Source organism: Dipodomys ordii, unplaced genomic scaffold, assembly GCF_000151885.1.
Source record: "Dipodomys ordii isolate 6190 unplaced genomic scaffold, Dord_2.0 Scaffold107, whole genome shotgun sequence".
In the NCBI taxonomy this organism is placed as follows: Eukaryota; Metazoa; Chordata; class Mammalia; order Rodentia; family Heteromyidae; genus Dipodomys; species Dipodomys ordii.
In genome coordinates this window covers 3655578-3675585 of record NW_012267323.1, presented here as the reverse complement: position 1 = coordinate 3675585, position 20008 = coordinate 3655578, and the positions used below count along the sequence as shown (strand labels likewise).

The following is a 20008-nucleotide window of genomic DNA, read 5'->3' as shown; positions in this document are numbered from 1 at the left end:
GAACCCAGGGCCTCTGGCATGCAAGGCAAGTGCTCTACCACTGAGCCACCTTCCCAGCCCCATCTTCTATCTAAATTCCTCAGATGAGCCAGGAGAAGTGGTTCACCCCTGTAATCCCAGCATTTGGGAGGCTCATGCTGGAAGATAGCAAGGTAAGAGGCCAGTCTGAAACAGCAAGACTCTGTCTCAAATACAAAAACAAAGCTGGGTACTGGTAGCTCACGCCTGTATCCTAGCTACTCAGGAGGCTGAGATCTGAGGATTGTGATTTGACACCAGCCTGGGAGACTCTTATCCAATTAACCTCCAGAAAGGTCAGAAAGTAGTAGAGCAAATAAGGTCAGGGGACAATACTCAGGCCCAGAGTTCAAACCACGGGACCAGCAGGCAGGCAGGCAGGCAGACAGACACAAACACACACACACACACACACACACACAAAGCTGACTTGGAACAGACAACATAGTCTTTCCAGGGTTTCCAGAATTTTTTCTCAGCTAGTCCAATGTATTTGTAGGTATTGATCATACCTGTATGGTTCCCTCTATGGCTTGTGCCCACCCATCAGGAACATTATCAGAGGTAAAGATTCCTTTCTAGTGCCAGTCATGGCAGTAGCCAAGTCACCTTGCTTACCAGCATCCTGGAAAACTCACCTTAGCATAACCAAAGTTGAAATTGATAGCTTTGGCATGTCCAATGTGCAGGATTCCATTGGGTTCTGGGGGAAACCGAGTCCGTACCTGCAATCATGGCATGAGCAGAGAGAGATAATGTCAGAGCTCAGATCATCTTAAAGAAACAGATGCCCCCTCCCAGAGAGACCACAATCATGAATAAGATATGTCAGTACGGAGCTGGCCCAAATACTAGCTAGCCAGCCCACATTCCCACAAACCTGCCCTCCAGTGATCTCCAGGTGCTGCTTCAGTAGATCCATGGTATGTGGGGTGGTCACATAACCTGGAGTCTTGTAGTTCTCGCCTGCCAACATCAGGACAAAATCTGAAGTGAGGCTAAGTGGTGGCCCATGTCCTTGACCCCAAGGGTCCTGGCTACAGGAATCATTGCCATCAATCAGTCCTCCACAGGGATCCAACATATCTACTTACCAGGCTTGTGGAACTTAAGGGCCTCCCCTCGGAGCTGTTCCATCAGAGACAGGGTCTGGCCGACAGCATCTCCTTTTGGGAAGAAACCAAGAAAAATTTATCCTCTGGATTTAGCTACCCCATATCCAGCTCAAAAAGGCACCGATTGCTACTATCCATCAATCCTTTCCTTTTTTTTTTTCTTTCAATTATCCAGAACAGATATAAACAGGCTCCTTTTCTCTATATTCCAGAGAGACGAAATATAGAATGGGATTTATCAGGTCTCTTAGACTGGTTTTTGCCCAAAGATTATGAAACAAACTCTAGCGCTGGATGCCAATGGCTTATACCTCAAGAGGCTAAAATTAGGAGGATGGTAGGTTGATAACAGACCAGACAAGCTCATGCCAGTCATCCTAGCTACTCAGGAGGCTGAGATCTGAGGGTCATAGTTCAAAGTTAGCCTGGGCAGGAAAGTCCATGAGACTCTTATCTCCAATAAACCACCAGAAAACAGGAAGTGGCGCTGTGGCTCAAGTGGCAGAGCACTAGCCTTGAGCTGAGCGACAGTGCCCAGGCCCAGAGTTCAAGTCCCACGACCAACAACAACAACAAAAAAAGCCAAAAAAGCAATGCTAGAGACATGGCTCAAGGAGTAAAGCCAACTGAGCAAGCAAACCAAGAAAATAGAGATCCTTGTCTCCAATTAACCACCAGAAAACCAGAAGTAGATCTGTGGCTCAAGCAGTAGGAGTACTAGCCTTGAAGAAAAGAGCTCAGGGACAGGGCCAGTCCCTGAGTTCAAGCCCCCCCCCCAAAAAAAAAAACACACAAAGAAAAAAATCTCAACCTTGGGGCAGAAGGCAAGGTATTGAATAAGCTAAAGAACTTTAGGAAATTATGCTATAAGGCCCCTTTTCAAAGGGAACTCCCATTAGTCAAGAGCTGAATGCAACAGAAGCCTTAGGCTTCTCACCGTTCTCCGTATCTTTTGCTTTCCTCCGGTCTGTTTCTTCTGGCTTTGTTTTTGCCACCTAAAGGAAACAGTGAAATCACACCAGCATCACCTCTGGACAAGGTCAGACATTCCATTCCCCAGTTTGAAGTCTCATTCTGCTCCTGCCCCACCTCACCACCAGCAACTCGGGTGATATCCAGCCTCACCTTGGGTTTCTTCTCCAAATCAGCCTCCATCTTGGGACCTAAAAGGTGGAGGACCTACATAGACACAAGAGTCAGGGAGGAATAGAATTATGCTCCTTCGAGGATTTCCCTGATTGGTCGTACTCACTTACTCACTCACTCACTCAAGTACTTTGTGGCCTATCAGCATCCAGAATAACCCACCTAGCTCATCCTATCTCAACTCCTCATGCTGCTGCCTCAAATGCTTCTCCTTTCTGAGGATCCACATTGTGCCCAAGTAACAAGAACTGTCATTTACAGAGAACTGTGGTCCTAACATCAAGATAAGCATCTACCTCAGCCATTATCCTCCACTGAGTCTATTATCCCGAGATAAAGGCCATATATATCATCCCTGTTTGGGGGATGATTCTATTGAGACTCAGTTAACTGATTCATCACAAATTAGGATCAACCTACAGTGCAAATCAGGTGTTGACCCCTTGACCATTAGAACAGACTTTCCTCCCCCCTTTATCCCTCAGTAGATTCCAGGCTCTGTCCATGCCAAGTCTTTGCCAGCTGATTCCGCTCAGGGAGGTGCCCACCTGCATGTCTACTTCATTCTTGATCATTTTGCCATCTGCCCACTTGAGCGCAGCCCGGGCCTCTCCTAGGAGCATGGGCACAAGAAGCTGCAAAAGGCAAAAAAGGACACTCCTTCCCCTCCTCCCCAAGGAAACGTCCTAGCTGACCACAGGAATCCATGCCTATACCCAGCTAGTATACTTTTAAGGCGCTTCTGCTCCTTCCCCTATTCACTCTCACTCATGACCAAGGAGAACACATCTTCCTTCCCCAGGTTTGCTCACCCATCAGCAACCCCATGTTGAACCGATAACGCTCTGCTAGGAGCTGGGGCCGGTGCCTATTTATGGTGACCTCCACCTGTGGAAAACCAAAACACATGGTTCAGGAAGTCCTTTCAGACAAATTCTAGGGACCCACACCCTCACCCGGAGTCCTCCTGAACCACTCCTTTCGAGGGCCAGAACTTAGAGGGACACCTGATGCCTGGAAAAACTTACAGCCTCTTCAATCTGCTCTGGGGTCACTATGACACCCACACCACATTCCTGCTCAAAGTCCACAGTGTCGATGGGGTCCAGAGGATGACTTCTAACATACTCCAGGGCAGCTAAGAAAGGAGGCAAGGACTTTAGGGCATCTCAGTTCCAAGAGGTGGGGTAGACTAGTTGTCCTAATCCAGTCAAACTTCAAATTCAGTTTGGCCTCCAGGGAGATTAAGCCCACTAGATAGGAGTCTGAAGGCCCTAGGAAGAGGTATGGATTCCAGGGGAGGCTGCTCAACGTGAATATTCACAGAGGCCACCCCCCCCCCACCATGTCTTCGTGCTTATCCAGAACTAGGTGTTCAGAAAGAAACTGGAGGACTTGGGGGGGGGGGGAGACAGACGGAAGTCTTGGCTGAAGGGATGGATTGGAAGTAGAACTGGCACTCTAGACAGGGGTCTTACCGCTCAGCTGCAGTTCTGTGTGGATCTTCTTACTGGCTATGTAGTTCACGAGAAAAGAAAGGCGCTGCGTATCCTTGAGACGGGAAGCCAAACCGTACAGTAGAGTCCCGGTAGCCTTGTCGATGGTAGAGCCCAAAGTCTGCTGCGCCTGGAGTCCAAGAGATCGGAAGGGGAGCAGGTCGCCATCTGGCCCCGGCCCCCCACGCTACTTCGGGGACAGATCCAACATCCAGGGCCAGGGCAGGGGCGCACTCACCTGGGTCGCCGCCTCCCGCAGCTGCGTGCTCAGAGCCGTGTTCTTGAGTGTCTCTCGAGCCTTGTGTTCGCTCAGGCCGAGGCCCGTGAAAAGCGTCAGAGAGTCAGGGACCGCCATGGCAGGCACACCGGAAACCAAAAGAAGCCCTGACTGAAGCTACGCCACGAGATTCGCCCCGCTGACCAATCAGAACACGAAGCCTTCAGGGAGAGCCAATAGTAACCGTCCTCTGTTGAAAGGGGGCGGGACCCTCAGCTGGGCGACGCCATTTAAGGGACTGAGCAGAAGAACCAGTCCTTTCAGGGCGAGTCCTTCCGTCTTCGTGGTCGCCGTCTCGGGTAATGAAAGGGATAGGTTCTTTGGGAATATAGATTTGTCTTGGACCTAAAGAGACAATAATAACAGCAAGGAGGCAGGTGAAGACGTGGCAGGTGGCCTTTGGCTCCTGGACCTGTGTCGTTGACCCAAGGCTGTTGGGGAGCAGCAGATTTAAAATTCTAGTCGCGCCTTTTTTACGTCACAGCTTCTGAATTGTCATGGAAACGGGGAAGCGAACTGAGTCCCGGGGAGATCTCCGTTGTGCCTGTTAATCGCAGCTATTCCAGAAGCTGAAGCCAGAGGGTGGTGGATTGGAAACCAGCCTGGGTAACATTAGTGATACCTTGTGATAAAAATAAAATCTTGTGCTGGGAAGGTGGCTCAGTGGTAGAGCGCTTGCCTTGCATGCATGAAGCCCTGGGTTCGATTCCTCAGCACCACATAAACAAGAAGAAAAAAGCCGGAAGTGGTGCATGTGGCTCAAGTGGTAGAGCACTAGCCTTGAGCTGAAGAACTGAGGGACAGCGCCCAGGCCCAGAGCTCAGGCCCCACGACCGGACCAAAAATAAATAAAATAAAATCTTGTGCCACATTTGCCATTATTGCCAAGGCATTCAGATCTCACCAAAAAGAAAAGGCAAATTAGAAGGAGGACTGGGAGGTTGGGATAGAAATGTCTCCCCTAAATTTTTCTGAACTGCTAGAATATGCATGCTAACATGGAACATTGTTCTTTCAATCAAAGGTGATAGACAGTGAGCAAATGTCAAATGCAGGACTGGATCTCAGGCTCTGGAAGTAGGTTTGTTTTGTTTTTTTTTGTGCTTGAATTCAGGGCTTAGACACTCGTCCCTTATCTTTTTTGCTCACAGCTAGCCATGTACCACTTTGAGCCACAGTGCCACCTCCTGTTTTGGAATGGATAATTGGAGATGAGTCTCATGGGGACTTTCCTGTCCTGGGTTGGTTTGAACCTCAGATCTTCAGATCTCAGCCTCCTGAGTAGCTAGGTTACAGGCTTTCAAGTTTGAGCCACTAGTGCCCAGCCTTCTAGAAAGTTTTGATATCCTCCATACTTCTTGGTCTTTAAGGATTGGACAGGAGTTTGATTAGGCCATTAAACCATATCCTATATCCTTCTGTGTGCTCACATTCCAACAACAACTATGTGTAGGAGTAGGAAATGCAGAGTACCAAGAAGCAGAGCCACAGTTCTAGTCCTGTGCCAATTATGGCTGCAGAGGCCTTGCCCAACACAATGTGCCTATGAAGAGCAGAGGGAGCAATACAAAGTGCCTGCTACTGCCACTGATCCCTCAGTACCTGGTGCCACTTTCAAGGATTCATTGAAACATGATCACCACCATCATCAAATCCTGCAAGTCTGGCAATGGTTCTATCACTGGGGTCAGAGCCTGTGCTCCCTTCCTTGGTTCCCTCATGTGGGTCCTAGGAAGTTTCAGTAGGTCCACTGGGGCCATCAAGCAAGTCGTTAGTGGTGGTAGCAGATTAACAGATGACTAGGAAGTCCCTGTAACCATATGACTTGCACAGAGCAGAAGTGTGAAGTTCTATAGACTCAGCCTATTTGAAAATGACCAAGGAAAGAAGCCAGTTAAGAACCACACCCCTGTGTGTGTGTGTGTGTTTTGAGACTGGAACTTGAACTCAGGCTCTGGCTGTCCCTTAGCTTTTTGCCCAAGACAGGTGCTATATCACCTGAGCCACAGCCCCACTTCTAGCTTTTTGATGGTTAAGAGTCTCATGGACTTTCCTGCCCAGGCTGGCTTTGAACTGAGATCTTCAGATCTAAGCCTTCTGGGTAGCTAGGATTACAGGTATGAACCACTGATAGATACCCAACTCCCTAAGACCCTTTCTGGCATGGGGTGGGATTCCATAGTCAGACCTATGGACAAATCCCTGGGACAGCAGAGGGCCATGGTACTAGAGGCCACAGCAACTTTATGCAGATGCCCCAGAAAGGTATAAGGTTATGGGCTTAGCATTAAGAGGACTGCATAAATCAGGTAAATCCTACTCAGGAGGCTGAGATTTGAGGATTGCAGTTCAAAGCCAGCCCAGGCGGACAGATTCATGAAACTCTTATCTCCACTAAACTCTCCCCCCAACACACACACACCCAAGGAGGGGGCTGCATACACAAAAGACCCAGCACAGTCCTGTTATAGCCCATCCCTAGCAGGCAGTACATCAGTCACAGCCACCAGCATCAGCACATAGGTATGTCCATTTATGCAAGATCCCACCACCCCAGTTCTCCAAGCCCACTTCCTCAGCCAACAACTCCACCTGGCTTCAATGTTGTTGTCCTTACTAGAGCATGTCAACACTGATCAGTGTTATCTTAGCTCTGTCTATTTAAAGATGTCCACATTACTAGCAAACAATTGCAAAGGAGAGGGAACAGCCTATCCAAAGGCAAGCTTCTTATATGAGCACCTTCTTATCCCCCATCAAGTCCTCCCTGATCTGCTGTCAGCCCCAGACTACTCCAGTAGCCTGAACCTTTCACCCCATGCCTACAGTTGCAGAGAGGAAGGGAGGAAAAGTGAAGGCAGTGAGACATCCCTGGGATAGCCTAAGGTCTTCTTAGTGATACCAACCTCCAACTACTACCTTCATGTGGTACCCAAAATCATTGAGAGATAACAGGGCAGTAGGCAGGCTCGGGAGAGCTGACGACACCAGGGGCATCCTGACTCCAGGGGATGAACTGTGACTGCCACTTTCTCTCAGACTCAAGCACTCTTGAGGCCTTTAACACAGAGATACACAAACACTAGATGATGGAGAGGGAGGGAAGGTAGGATGTGGTGGATCAGTCACTAAGTCTGCTTATTTATTTATTTTTTTAAAATATATTTAAACAGCAGCAATCACTTCCAAAATGCAAAAAAAATTACAATTTTTAGAATAAAATTATAACGTTTATAATGCGAGTCAGAAAGAATTGAAGATACAACTGAGAATCAAATTACGCAGCACTGGAGGCAGCTGGAGAAGACAAGACCCACTGGTCAGGGGACCAAGCTAAAAGATCACAACTTGTGAGGTCCCCAGTCCCAAATCGTTCCCCCCCCTCCCAACTTCCCACTGATGGAGCCAATGTCTCCTGGGTTAGAGAAGAAGTAACAAAGAAATGGCCCTCTTCAGGGAAACCCCGAACCCAGTCCCTCCATCAGCCAGGGACCTGCTAATCGACCTCCTCCATGTTGCTGTAGGTGGGGGCTGGGCGGTCCACAGGGGGGGCGAAGCGTTCAGGGGCTGTCCGCGTGGGGGCCACCTCGGGGGCCTGGCCAGGGCCTAGTCCCTGCAACAGAATATGAGGACAGGGGTCAGCATGCTGCCTGGCTTCCCGGGGGTGCTGGTTCAGAGCCCTGGCACCCAAGGGAGGGCCCCAAGGCAGGCGCAGATAGCAGCATTGAGACAGAGAGACAAGATTGGGCCTGAATAGTCTCACTTTATTAACACTTTAAATACAGGAAGTAGCTCCAGCTGGGCTCAGCCCTAGGCCAAGGGTCAGAGCAGCAGGAGGAATGAACAGACAGCTGGATGGGTATCCACCCTCGGAGGCTCTGCCCCTGCAGAGGCTACAGTCCCCCACACTCTCCCACCAGATGCATACACCGAGGCCCAAAGCCCAGAGTAGTTCCTTCCCCAGCACAAAGGCAGGCCTGGCCTGGCAGGCAGGCAGGCAGGTGGATCAGCTCATGGCAGCTGCCTGCAGGTAAGCTCATCTCCAGCGACTCTGGGACACCAGAGGATAGAACACGTTGAGCACAAGGGCTACCAAGGCTGCCACGGTGCCCAGGACAAAGTACCGGAGGCAGCCCTCATCTGTTGTGGTAGGGCCACGCGGTGGAGGGCCCACCCAGTCTTGGGGCCCCCAGGGACCCAGGGTCCCAGGGCCCTCAGGCACCAGCTCCTCCTCAGCCTCGAGTTCCTGCCAAATCCGGGAAGCCTATAGCATGTGGAAATGGCCATCAGCACCCAGAGGGTTGGGGAGGTCCCAGTGTCCCAGAGACCCCTAGACATGACTCCTGCCCTGGGTGACGAGAGCTAAGCCCTTGCATGACAGGTCAGACAGCAGGGAGGTGGACAGGTGGCTAATTTCAGGGTTGCCTAGACTAAGATCATCGGTGTGTGAGAATCCTTGCAGATTTTGGCCTCAAGCTATTGTTCCGATCCACGTGTACCTTCCCCTGGGGAAAGATTGGGGGGGGGGTTTCATCTGGATAAATTTTTAGTCTAGATATTCCATACAGGGAACTGGCCATGGAAGATAGGCCTGCCAACCCCATGACAAACCACATGGGCTCTCCCATAGCCAGATCCTGATCACTGTCTCCTGAGGAATCTCTCTGAGTCTGACTTGGAGGGCTCAAGGAACCAGAGGGAAAGTAAAGGAAGCAGTCAAGAAAAGTGATGGGGCCAGGCGCCAGTGGCTCATGCCTTTAATCCTCGAGGAGATCTGAGGATCATGGTTTTTCAAAGCCGTGAGACTCCTATCTCCAATGAACCACCAGGAAACTGGAAGTGGTGCTGTGGCTCAAGCAGTAGAGTGCTTGCCTTGAGCTGAACAGCTGAGGGACAGCGTCCAGGTCAAGCCCCAGGACTGACAAAAATAAAAAGTGACGGCACTGGGCCCACTAAATGGGCCTTTGGCACATCATGTCAATAAAGGAGAGAGGTCCCTAAAGACTCAGTGTGGATAGTCACTTACCTCTGCGTGTGACAGCCAGAGAAGGCTGCGGCTACTCCTGACAGGCCCTATCCTAAGTACACACAGGAACACGAGTGAGGGTCTGTAGCTAGCATATGGGGAACGCATAGGGGAAAGTTGAGACGTCAAGTATAGGATGTTCATCTTAGGGAGAAGCTGCCTGACGCAAGCCTTTGTGCACATTAGTGGTAGTGTTTTGGTGTACACACACCCCTTTCTGAGTAGTCTGAAGGCACCAAGATGGCGCCCAGTGAGCTTTAGTGTTAGGGAACCATGTGTCCCCAACCTTGTCCCCCAATCTGAGTTGGTCCCCACTAGTCTACAAAGCCTCCCCATGCCTCACCTGGCTGGCAGCAGCCTCAGCTGCAGGGCCTAGGTCTGGGTGATGCTCAGAATGACCTGCCATAGGGGGCCTCTCCACAGGAGAGTTCCGCCGGCGGTAGAAGAGTACATAGGCATAACGCGTCACGACCTGGCTCTCGTCTACTGTCGTCACCGTGCTGTCATCAAACAAGCGCCAGCCTATATAGCAGGGTGGGAAGAGTGTGAACATAGCTTACACCACCACCCCTACCAACTATCCTGCTGGCTGTGTGTGCCCTCACCCACGTCACTGCGCTGGCTGCTGCGGTCATTGGGCAGGCGTGCACAGGCAGTATAGTGGCCACCAATCATGCCTCCATAGTGGTTGATGACAGCATACAGGTCGTAGCTAGGCAGTTGCTCCTCTTTCTGGCCAATGCAGAACTTGCTCAGATCCAGGTTCCTAGAATCAGGGACGGGTGAGACAGTCAGCCGGAGCCTTGGGGCCCAATGCACTGTCCACAGTCACCAGGGGCCACTTCTTACCGAACAGGGAACTCCACCAGGTCATTGATCTTGTCGCGCCAGATGAAACTACGGAAGGAGAAGCGCTTGAGCTGCACAATGAGCACATTCGGCAGGCGCCATAGCAACAGCTGTTTGGAGGCCTCACGGTGCTGTTTGCACTGGGGACAGTACCTGGTACAGGACAGAAGGGTCAGGACCAGAGAGTGTCCGCTTCACCCTGCCCTACTGCTTGCCCTACTGCCGTGTTCTCCTCACCAGGCTTCCTCAGGTGCCAGCACCTCGGGCCGAGTGAAGAGGTTGAGGCACTGGTCCAGGGTGAAGTGACCAGCACGGGCGGCCTCACCAGCAGAGCCTGGATCCTCAGCACATTCCAGTTCTTTGGAGGCTACCAAGACGAACTCCTGGAGGCGTTCGTTATTCCGCCATACCAGAGCCAGGCTACAGTCATCACCCAGCTCCAGTGGGGTTTCCCCTGGAAATGAGCAGGGGCCCGTTGTGACATACTTGTGGGAAAGCAGCCAAGCCCAACCCCCCTCCTGGCTCCCATCCTCCCACGGCCTCAGACACCTTTGTCCTCAAGCCGCTGCTCCCGATTGGATGCATCAATTTTATAGATATAAAACTGGGGGGTGTGGGCATTCATGGCTTCGCTAGGGTGTTGGTACCCAGGCACAGCAGCTATGAGAAAACATGATGATCAGAACTCCTGTCAAACCAGGGTCTAAAAGACTTCCCCCCAATCATTCCTACCTCCCCCCTTCTATCCGCCCTTCCCCCCCCCCCCGCCCCCAGCTCCCAGAGCCTTTCACCAGATCTTACCTTCAGGCCGGGACACCCTCTCACTAGCAGGTAAGGTGTCACCCTCATTAGGCCCACTGGCCAGCATCTCGGAAGCCATTCCACTGGTGCTAGGCAAAGGGCCTCGATCGGGGGCCGCCCACATCCGGGGAAGCCCTGTGTCCCCTTCATCCACAGGGGTCACTAACTGGAGCTCGGGAGGTTGAATGAGGTCCCTCTCACTGTCCCCAGCCTCCAGGGAGCTAGTAGAGAGCAATGTGGTGCAGCCAGAGTTCTGGGACTCCAAGGACATGCGGCCAGGCTGAAAAGGTGGCTGGAATACACTCACAGAGTATCTGGAAAAGAAAACAAAGTAATAAGCTGTGACCAACCCATTCATCACCTCTGCTCTCCATCTATCAGACCCTAGCCCCACTGCTGGGCACTTACCGGGCGTAACCTTCTAGCAGCTGAGCAAGACGGGCATAAGTGAGGCGTGAGGCAGGTACACTGACCAGGAAGGGGTAGCCAATATTTTCAGGGCGGCAGAGACCCTTATGGTCAGGCCAGTGGGTTTTTTGGCAGATTCTGGAGGGAAGGGAAAGAAGACAGCCTTAGCCTCATTTCCTTTGACTACATACTGGGGGGAGGGGGTGTGGTCGAGGCTGAGACCCTGGGAACTAGGTATATCAGCCCTGCCTCCCCCAGAGCCTGGTATAGTAGAGCTAACGAGTGTAAAGCATATGGGCTTTTGTGAGGAAGGGGAAGTAGCAAGTGGAAGGTGAAGACGGGAGAGGGAAACCATAGGGGTCCTCACTGGTTGCAGTAGCCCACACGGTAGCACCGGGTACAGCGCTTCAGCTTTTCATCCTCCGACTGCTGCTTCCTCTGGCAGGCTGCACACTTGGAGATAGGAACGCTGAGTACCTGGGGGCGCTAGGGTGGGTCGTCTGGCTCAGCAAGGCCAGGCCGGAGTGAACCCTCCCAACCAGGACGTCTCAGCATCAGGTTGGCTCCCGCTCACCTGTTGCACCTCGAGCACCACTACCCGCTCCTTGGCCAGCTCTGGGGATAGCAGCTCAAAGCAGAGGAGCATATCAGATGGGGACACAGTGTCCAGCGAGTGGGAGGGCAGAAACATACGGTGGAAGCGATTCTTAATTACCTGGGAACAAAGAACACAAGGACCCAGGTGAGAATAAGCCACCTGATCACAAAGCACAAGGAAAGCTGGACCTTGCCCTGGGGTCTGTGGGGTCAGGGATAGAGTTTGTGGACCAAAAGAGGAACATGCCTGCATACGCACCAGTCTCAACACCCAACTGCACAAGATACATAAGGCTGTCTGAATGATAAAGACTGGGCAGAGCCCTAATGTACAGGACTACAACATATTATCAGAGAAGGGTCACATTTGAAGAGCCTCTTCCCTAATGTCTTTTTTTTTTTTTTTGGAGGGGGGGCAGCCATGGGGTTTGAACACAGCCTGGGTGCTGACCCTGAACTATTCTTTTGCTCAAGGTTAGCACTCTACCACTTTGAGCCACAGCACCACTTCTGGTTTTCTGGTGGTTCATTGGAGATAAAAGTCTCATAGACTTTCCTGCTGGAGTTGGCTTTGAACTGCGATCCTCAAGATCTCAGCCTCCTGATTAGCTAGGATGACAGGCGTGAGTCACCAGTACCCTCTTCCCTAATTTTCTGAGACAAATGAACTCAAGGAGCTCTCAGGGAGAGCCAGCATGCAGACATGAGAGAACAGCAAGAGGGAAGAATCACTATAGCAAGTGATGGACAGTCTTAAGTTCCTCATCCCACAAAGGCAAGGCAGTCAGGGCCTACCACCAATGACGACAGCTGGAGACTAAGGCATCTCTTTTGCACAGCCCAGTGCCTGGCTTCAACAGTGCCTCAAAAAAGGAGCATACTGCCTGCATTTTTGCTGTCCATGGACAGTCACATATATGTTTGTACAGATGCCAATGACTATCTAGGGAGGCTTTTTTTCTGCCAGGGACCAATTTGGATATTTATAACACCATTCAAGGGTCATATGAATACAGGCAGCCAGGCTACAAAGCAGCCAAGGGGCATACACATCTGTACTTTCATATACTAAATGATTTCATAGGCCCTATACAGCCTTTTCGTTTCCCACACTTGTGTAAACACACACACACACACACACACACGTCCACCTTTGTCAGAGTCACACACACACACACGTCCACCTTTGTCAGAGTCACACACACACACGCACACGCACACACACACACACACACACACGTCCACCTTTGTCAGAGTCCGAGGAAAGACACAAACCTCAGCCAGACGCAAGTTCTCAGGCTTCACGTGAACACTCTGAGATAGAGAATCCAAAACTTCACTTGCACAGGAGTTCTCCTTGCTTACGCTTACGAGGAACTGAGGTGACACATGGGTACAGTTAATAGGGTGGCAGAACCAGGTTCTCTGGGATAGCCCAAAGCATAGAGACTTGCTCCTCACCTTGACGGGCTTGCTGTGGGGCTCTCGAGCAAAATAAAAGACGGGGAGAACCTTTTGCTTTTGCGGCAAGGGCACCGGCAGATAAAGAAATGGGTCAAAAGTGATGGAGACCTGTGGAGGCAGAAGCATCATTAGGATGGTCACACAGGAACAAGATGCTTGGGCTCAGAAAGCCTAATCCAGATGCTCTGATGGCTCTCAGAATGCCCAAACCAATCACTAAACTCTTAGGCTAAGAACACCAGATGGAGCACAAGGGCCTACCAGGAGAGAGCAATCCCCCATTCTGAGACAGATCTTATGTTCTGGCAATTTAGTTGCTTTCCCAGTTCCATTTCTCTCACATCTGATATGCCTTCCCAATCTTAGCCACAATGCTACCCCAACCTCCCTTATATATCATACCTTTATATGAGCTCACTTTATATGAGCTCATTTTTTTTTCTGGTGCCAGTCCTAGGGTGGGTGCTGAAAATGAGCATTTTTGCCCAAAGCTAGTGCTCTTCCACTTGAACCATAGCTCAGATCTCAGCCACCAGCACTCAGCCCAAGCCATCACTTTGGTATCAGTCAGAAAAGCCTACCCTGCCTGACCACTTCAGCCCACAGAGGAGCAGCCAACTTTGTTGCTCCAATTTTGTCCCACAGCACCTGAAAATGCTGCTTCTGAACCTAATATGCCCAGGCTAGCTGAGCCAAACTAGGGGGTCTCTTTCTAGAGGAAGCCCACTATACCTTGGCACACACAGGGCACACTAGCTTCGACTTATACTGGCCCTGAAACAGGTCCACGATGAAGGAGTCGTTCCTCATCTTGTGCCTCTGCCATGCTTCCTCAGCCACCACCTGAGGAGGAGAGTGATAAGAAGCAAGGAGGTCTAGGGGCCAGGGGAAAAAAAAAAAGAGACACCTCTCCCTGTGACCCCCCACCCTGACCTCATCAGGCCGCCCATCTGAGTCCACAGTCTCTGTGTAGGGCTTGTTCTGGATTCGATTCAGATCCTCATGCAACCCATCCAATAGAAAAGCCATGAACTCTTGGGCATCATGCTGTGCATAGCCTGTGAACTGGCTGGCCTTGCTCGCCACAATAGCCTGGATTCAGGGATCAAAATGTGAAAGAGAAACCTTAGCATCCATTTGCCGTGCACTCCATTAGCTAAGCCCCACCACTACCACCTCCCCCGCCCCACCCTCCGCCCCCATCTCCTCTAGCCAGGGCTAGGAGCAGCCACAGGTCACCTTTAACTTGGAAGGCTGAAAGGCATGGTGAGTGCCCTTCCACAGGGCCCGGAGCAGCACTGCAAAGCCAATGGCCAGACGCCCACCAGTCCCCAAGGGGTTGTTGTAGTTGATCTCGGCCTCAAAGGATCGGTCTAAAAACAGCAGCCAAGCAAAGGTGTGAGGGGCAAACATATCCCTTCTGCCCAGGCCCTAGATTTTTTTGGCCCTGGCCCTGACCCTCACCATGGAAGAAGTCGCGAAGTTCCCGAGTGTTGGACAGAGACTGAATTACGCTGTTCATGAAGCAGGTGTTGCCTAAATTAACAAGGCCAGTGAAGCCAGGCAGACACACCTTCTTCTCTTCCTCCTCCTCTTCCTCCACGCTGTCTCCACTCACGGGACTATGGGGCATTGGAGGCACCATACATGTGGGCTTGGGCTGTATGGGAACAGAGGCAGTATGAGAGGAGCCCTGAGGTTTCATATCTACTATCTGCTCCTCGCCCAGGTTCCTCACCGAAGCCAGATGTGGCTCTGGCTTTGGAGCTACATGTTCCAAGGGGGTACGGGCCGCCACACCATCCAGGCCTGTGTCCTCAGATCGAGCTTTAGGCTTATCCTTCTCCACAGCCCGGGCTTCCTCTTGGCTTGTCAGGGGGTGGGGGGCACCTCCTGGAGGGGTTGTATCCAGAGGGGTTGGACCTGTCGGCACGGCAACCTTTGCACCACCCACTGCACCTTAAAAAGGGGGAATGAGGGGGCTGGTGGTTAGCAGCATGTGGCAGGGCTGGGGCTCCTGAGCATGCAGGGACGGGCAATGAAGGGAGCTCGTATGCAGACCTCGTGCAGCTGGGGCCTCCAGGCCCCCCCAGCGCTGACTCTGCCGCTTCCGGAGGCAGATGTCAATGCGAGACGCCGTGTAGCAGAAAGTGCATTGCTCGGGCTCAATCAGGTTCCTGTGGGTAAAGGCTGAGGTCAGAGACTTAGGGGGAACAGGTGTCAAGCGACACAGACCCAGACAGAAGAGCTGGAGCCCCAGCTGGGACAGGCACAGTGATGGGGCTGGGCACCACCCACCTGAGCTTCACCTGCCAACGGAAGATGGTATGGGGCCCGCAGCCCTGATGCAGCTTCAGGAAGTTCCCATCCCTGCAGAAGCAGAGCAGGGAAGGAGGAAGGACAAAAGGAAGAATGTCACATATGCAATTCCACTGGAGGCATACCATCTACCCTTCAGCCCCTCTCCACCCACCTGGTCTGGAAGATGAGTGTGAAGTCCTGTTCACGGAAAAGGACTCGAGAAGTATCCCTGCGGATCTCCTTCACGTACACGTGCACCACCACAGAATCTGGCCCTTTCTCATAGGAGTCATTCTTGACAAATGCCAGGTTCACCATGGACTCAGGGTCTGCATTGAGACATGGCTTAGTACCTCCCATGACAGGCTCTGATTGGCCGCTCTACTACTTCCTACTTACCCACCAACCCTGTAACCCAACCTAGGCTCTGCCAGGCCACGCCCAACCCCACTTTTACCATCCACCAAGGTTGCAGCATCTGCTGCTACTGCCATCTCCTCTTTGATATGGTCAGCTTTCCCAGGGTCTCTACTCCGGGCCATGGCTGGAGAGACTGGGTCATTCCTGGGAGACACTGCTTTCTCGCCTGCCAAAAGGGCTAAATTCTTCTCTGAGCCAAGAAGACAAGGTTGGGGATTCAGTGGTGGTACACGGAGCTGTTCCTCAGCCTCAACCTAGTCGTGGTGAAATTGTGGGCATAATCAGTATTGCGTAGGACAGGGGGCCCCAACTTTAGTCCATGTCCCTCCCCTCTACATCCTAATACCCCGAACAGGCAACTGACTCTCACCTGAGTGGCTGGATCAGCCAGGAAGGATGGGGCATCGCCCCGGGGTCCAGGGCCATCCCTGGACCCTTCTCCCTCTGGCCCTCTGCGGAGATGCACAGCCCTCTTGGCGCTAGGCCCTGCTTGGGCCCCAGGGCCAGCCCCTGAGCCTACCTCACCACGGCCCTGAGCCCGCTTCTGATTGCGGGCCTCTTGCTTAGCCCGGCGGGGCTCAAGGCCTGGCTCCAGGGCAATGGGAGACAATTCCTGCCCATTCTCCTGACACCGCAACCCCAGTGCCAGCTCCTGGGTCCCTCGAGGCTTCTTCTGCCAAAGACAACAACAGTTGGGGACTGCCTAGGGCCCTGGTAGGGTATCACACCGCCCGACCCTGCACTTCAAACTTACCAGGAGAGAGGGCCACGTGAGAAGAGGAACCTTTTTGGGTAGTGCTAGCTGTAGAAAGCCACCCTTGCGGGCTTGCACTTTGGCGCAAGAACTTTCTATTTCGGCAAAGAAAACACCACCCCACTGACGACCATCTGGGAGAGAGAGTGGAAGCAGTGAGCTTCAGTGGCAGTTATCAAAGAACTAAAAGGTCCTGCTGGGCTCAGGGCAGATGGACGCACCTGGGAGCTTCACCACACAGTCAGTGTCAGTGAAAGCAGCATCTACCTCCTCTAGCCTCACGGGACTTGCTCCCACTCGGAGCTTAACAATCACCTCATCTGCACTCTGCCTCCAGTCAAGCAACAACTCTGTAAAGGAGGGGCAAAGAGATCAGAAGGGTCTCTACAAGCGATCGGTAGGGATATGTCCAAGAAACCCAGCCCTACTGCCCTCTACTGCTCCTTCCCTTCCCCATCCATTACTCACCCTCTTTGGTCTGCTCCTCTCGAGGAGTGGGCATTGATCCTGACAACAAAGCAAAGAATGAGGAGGGGGAAAGGGGGAGCAGTCTCCCAAAACACCACCATTCCAAAAATACCATCATCTCAGTATTTCAGCCAAGTACCCCAGGCTCAAATCTGAGACTCTATCCAGGCTGTCATGTCTCCTTCTCAATCGCAAACCAAGCCAAAAGGGACAATGAAATAATCATCTTCAAATCCTCTATTTGCATGCACATGGAAAGGAGAAAAGGGCATGAGTATCCTGGGAATATCACCCGCACCTCTCCGAGGATCTCCTTCCTTGCTCTCCTGGTTTGCTCGATCCTTCTGCTTCTTCTTACTCGTGGCCTCCTCTAGTCCTGGTGGCCCTCTCCTTGAGCCTGTGGCACTGGCCCCGCCAGACATCTTGAGCCGCTTGGTTGACAGCCAGAGTGCCCCAGAGTCGGCAACAGTGTCTGGGTCAGGGCTGCGGCGCTTTCTTCCTGGCCCAGCTATCTTGGCAATTCTTTGTGGCCCAATTCTTTAGCAAGGAACCAACAGCCTAATGAAAAAACAACCAGTAATCACTGTCAAGGCTCAACAACTTGCTCCTTAACTACAGTTAGGGCTTAGCAATCCAGAACATTCCTAACCCTGCAGGGTAGTACCTAAGCCCCAGAAAGTGAGGTTACTCTTTTATTGTGCCAATACTGGGGCTTAAACACACGGCTTCAAGCTCTTACTTAGCTTTTTTGCTTAAGGCTGGTGATCTGCCACTTGAGCCACACTTCCATTTCCAGCTTTTTGCTGGCTCCTTGAAGATAAGTCTCTCGGGTCAGGCCCTGGTGGCTCATATGATCCTATAGCCAGATTGAAGGCATTTCCAGGCAGGAAAAACTATTAGCCTCTTTTCTCTGATTAACCACTCCACAGCTAGAAGTGGAGCTGTGCCTCAAATTAGTGTCAAACTTCAGTGAAAAAATACTAAGGGACAGCACCCAAGCCCTAAGTTCAAGCCCCATACTAGAAAAAAAAAAAAGTCTCTTATTTCAAACGTGACTGATTTGGGCTGGCTTTGAACCTTGATTTGCAGAGCTCATCCTGAGTAGCTAGTACTACAGGTGCCAATCATCTAATCAGGCTATTCTACAGAGGGACTAAGTACTGCAAGTAGCATTAATCACTTCAAGCCAAGCCTCCTAGAAACCTGCCACAATGCTGGAAGCCTCCTTGAGAAGGTGCCAGGTCAAATCAGTCATGGCCTGGGACCAGGATCCTCCTCTGGATAGAAGCCATAGCTCCAGCCCACAGGGCTGACGCACTGAGCAGGGAGCTCCCTTTTCTTCCACTCTCACTGGCTGCTTAGTCACCACCAGACAAGTGGGAGGAGGAGGAGAAAGGCAGCAAAGGTGGAGACCATCAAACAGCAAGAACCCGGCTCTGTGGCCAAAAACCAAGGCCTAACTCAGGTGTTGTAACTGTCCGGAAAAGGTCCTGGATCTAAGATATCCATCTGCTTCCTTGCCAGCTCCTACTGGAGCTGGTCCCATAAGGCTACAATTACACCAACATGTTCCTATGTACCAACTACCTCTCGGGATCCTTCTTTCTCTGTTCCAAGATACAGGAGGGGCACTGTCAAGGTAGGATGGTGGGCATTCAGCTTGAGACTGGAACAGACAAGCACTACCTTCCTTCCCAAATCCCTGACCAGCTCTGAGCTACAGAGAACCTTCTTGGGTTTCCACGGGGCCTGGGCTAGTGGATTCAGAGCTGTTTCTCCATCCAAAAATGAAAGTTGTCATAACAAAAGCTTGACGATAAGGGTGAGAGATGAACCCCTGCATCTATCTAGGTAGGGGACCCTTTGGCTGCCTCAAGTCTGGTTTGTACAGCTAAATCGGATAATGACTAGTCTTACAGGTTCTCATGGGGGGGGGGGGGGAAGAGAGAGAGAGAGACGGGAGGGAGTCGCCTTAGGGGCTGGTTTTGTTTCTCCTTCTAGAAGGGAGATAAGATATCCTTCTGTGGGTCAGAGGTGGTATACTGGTGGGGATGGGGAGGGGGGGGGTTGCCAGTTCAGAATTGAGGCGGGGGAGGGCGGGGAGAAGCACATCCGCCTTGTCCTCACACATCCAGACTCCCCCCCCAAGTCACAGGTCATGTTCCTCCTCCCCTCCTCCCTCCCCCCCCTTCATCTGCTCCAGGGACGTCGAAGCATCGGGGGGGGGGGAGGGAAGGGGGTGATTAGAAACTGGAGCTGGCCAGAAGAGAGGCTACGCAGTTACCCCCGGACCCGAGCACAGCTCCGGCCGGCGACCCCCCCGGGGCCCAGCCACCACCTCCTCCAGGAAGCCGCCCCCCATCTCGCACGCCGCCGCTCCAGTCCTCTCTGGAGGAAGGCCGGCCACGGGCGTAGGGAGCAATAACGGCTCCGTTCGGCATCCGTGAGGCCCGGCCCGACGCGGTCCTTGGAAGGGTCGGGGCTGGTACCGCCCGTGACCTTGAAACAGGCCGCCCTGGAGCCAGCACACCCGCGGCGGCCTGCCCGCGGAGGCCGAACCGGCGAACTGCGGCCTGCCGCACTCACCGAGCGAGACCGCCGCCGCCAGCCCTCTCCGGGCCCTGGCAACCCCGCTCACGATTCCGGTTCCGGCGTCAGGTCGGTTCCGGTTCCGGCGCGCCCCTCCCCCCCCACCCGTCCCGGCACCGCCGCTGCCGCTGCCGCTGCCGCCGTCGCCGCCGCCGCCACCGCCGCTGCCACAGCCGCTTGTTTTGTTTCCACTTCTAGTTACGGCGGAGGGGAGGCCGAGCGCTAGGCTGGTGACGCACTTCCGGTGGGAGCGGGCTGGCGTTGATGGACAGCTCCTGG

General features: G+C 52.6%; 2 protein-coding genes across 3 annotated transcripts in view; both read right to left on the bottom strand.

Moving 5' to 3' along the window:
* Qars (glutaminyl-tRNA synthetase) overlaps window positions 1-4150 on the bottom strand; it is a 9431-nt gene extending 5281 nt beyond the window's left edge. The window contains exons 1-10 of the mRNA XM_013028059.1: window positions 4014-4150; window positions 3758-3905; window positions 3308-3417; window positions 3092-3167; window positions 2828-2892; window positions 2259-2312; window positions 2071-2128; window positions 1113-1184; window positions 899-984; window positions 637-743 (exon numbers count right to left, since the gene is read on the bottom strand). Coding sequence (XP_012883513.1) covers window positions 637-743; window positions 899-984; window positions 1113-1184; window positions 2071-2128; window positions 2259-2312; window positions 2828-2892; window positions 3092-3167; window positions 3308-3417; window positions 3758-3905; window positions 4014-4130 — 893 coding nt within the window. The 5' untranslated portion in view covers window positions 4131-4150. The remainder of the gene's footprint in view (window positions 1-636; window positions 744-898; window positions 985-1112; window positions 1185-2070; window positions 2129-2258; window positions 2313-2827; window positions 2893-3091; window positions 3168-3307; window positions 3418-3757; window positions 3906-4013) is intronic.
* A 3110-nt stretch (window positions 4151-7260) lies between these two features.
* On the bottom strand, window positions 7261-19815 carry Usp19 (ubiquitin specific peptidase 19). 2 transcript variants are annotated; one of them, XM_013028171.1, is made up of 27 exons: window positions 19727-19815; window positions 17439-17698; window positions 17141-17179; window positions 16894-17022; window positions 16673-16806; window positions 16289-16591; window positions 15956-16172; window positions 15671-15827; window positions 15496-15567; window positions 15259-15374; window positions 14936-15156; window positions 14662-14857; window positions 14437-14570; window positions 14131-14289; window positions 13930-14040; window positions 13195-13305; window positions 13009-13110; window positions 11711-11851; window positions 11504-11622; window positions 11137-11274; window positions 10729-11042; window positions 10477-10587; window positions 10165-10381; window positions 9928-10080; window positions 9684-9844; window positions 9422-9600; window positions 7261-7665 (listed from the first exon to the last, which is right to left on the bottom strand). In XM_013028171.1, the coding sequence occupies exons 2-27, from the start codon at window positions 17560-17562 to the stop codon at window positions 7549-7551; spliced, it is 3975 nt and encodes a 1324-aa protein (XP_012883625.1). In that variant the 5' UTR covers window positions 17563-17698; window positions 19727-19815; the 3' UTR covers window positions 7261-7548. The 2 variants fall into 2 exon arrangements, 1 of the variants encoding a protein (XP_012883625.1); XR_001175514.1 differs by lacking the exon at window positions 7261-7665 and adding an exon at window positions 8153-8316 and having other exon boundaries at window positions 9688-9844.
* Between the last annotated feature and the right edge of the window lie 193 nt (window positions 19816-20008).

Coding starts and splice junctions, on each gene's coding strand:
- Usp19 (XM_013028171.1), bottom strand. CDS start 17,562: ATGTCTGGCGGGGCCAGTGCCACAGGCTCAAGGAGAGGGCCACCAGGA. Junction 11,623..11,710: donor TGGTGCTCGAGGTGCAACAG/GTGAGCGGGAGC, acceptor GACCCACCCTAG/CGCCCCCAGGTACTCAGCGT. Junction 9,845..9,927: donor CTGGTGGAGTTCCCTGTTCG/GTAAGAAGTGGC, acceptor CCCTGATTCTAG/GAACCTGGATCTGAGCAAGT.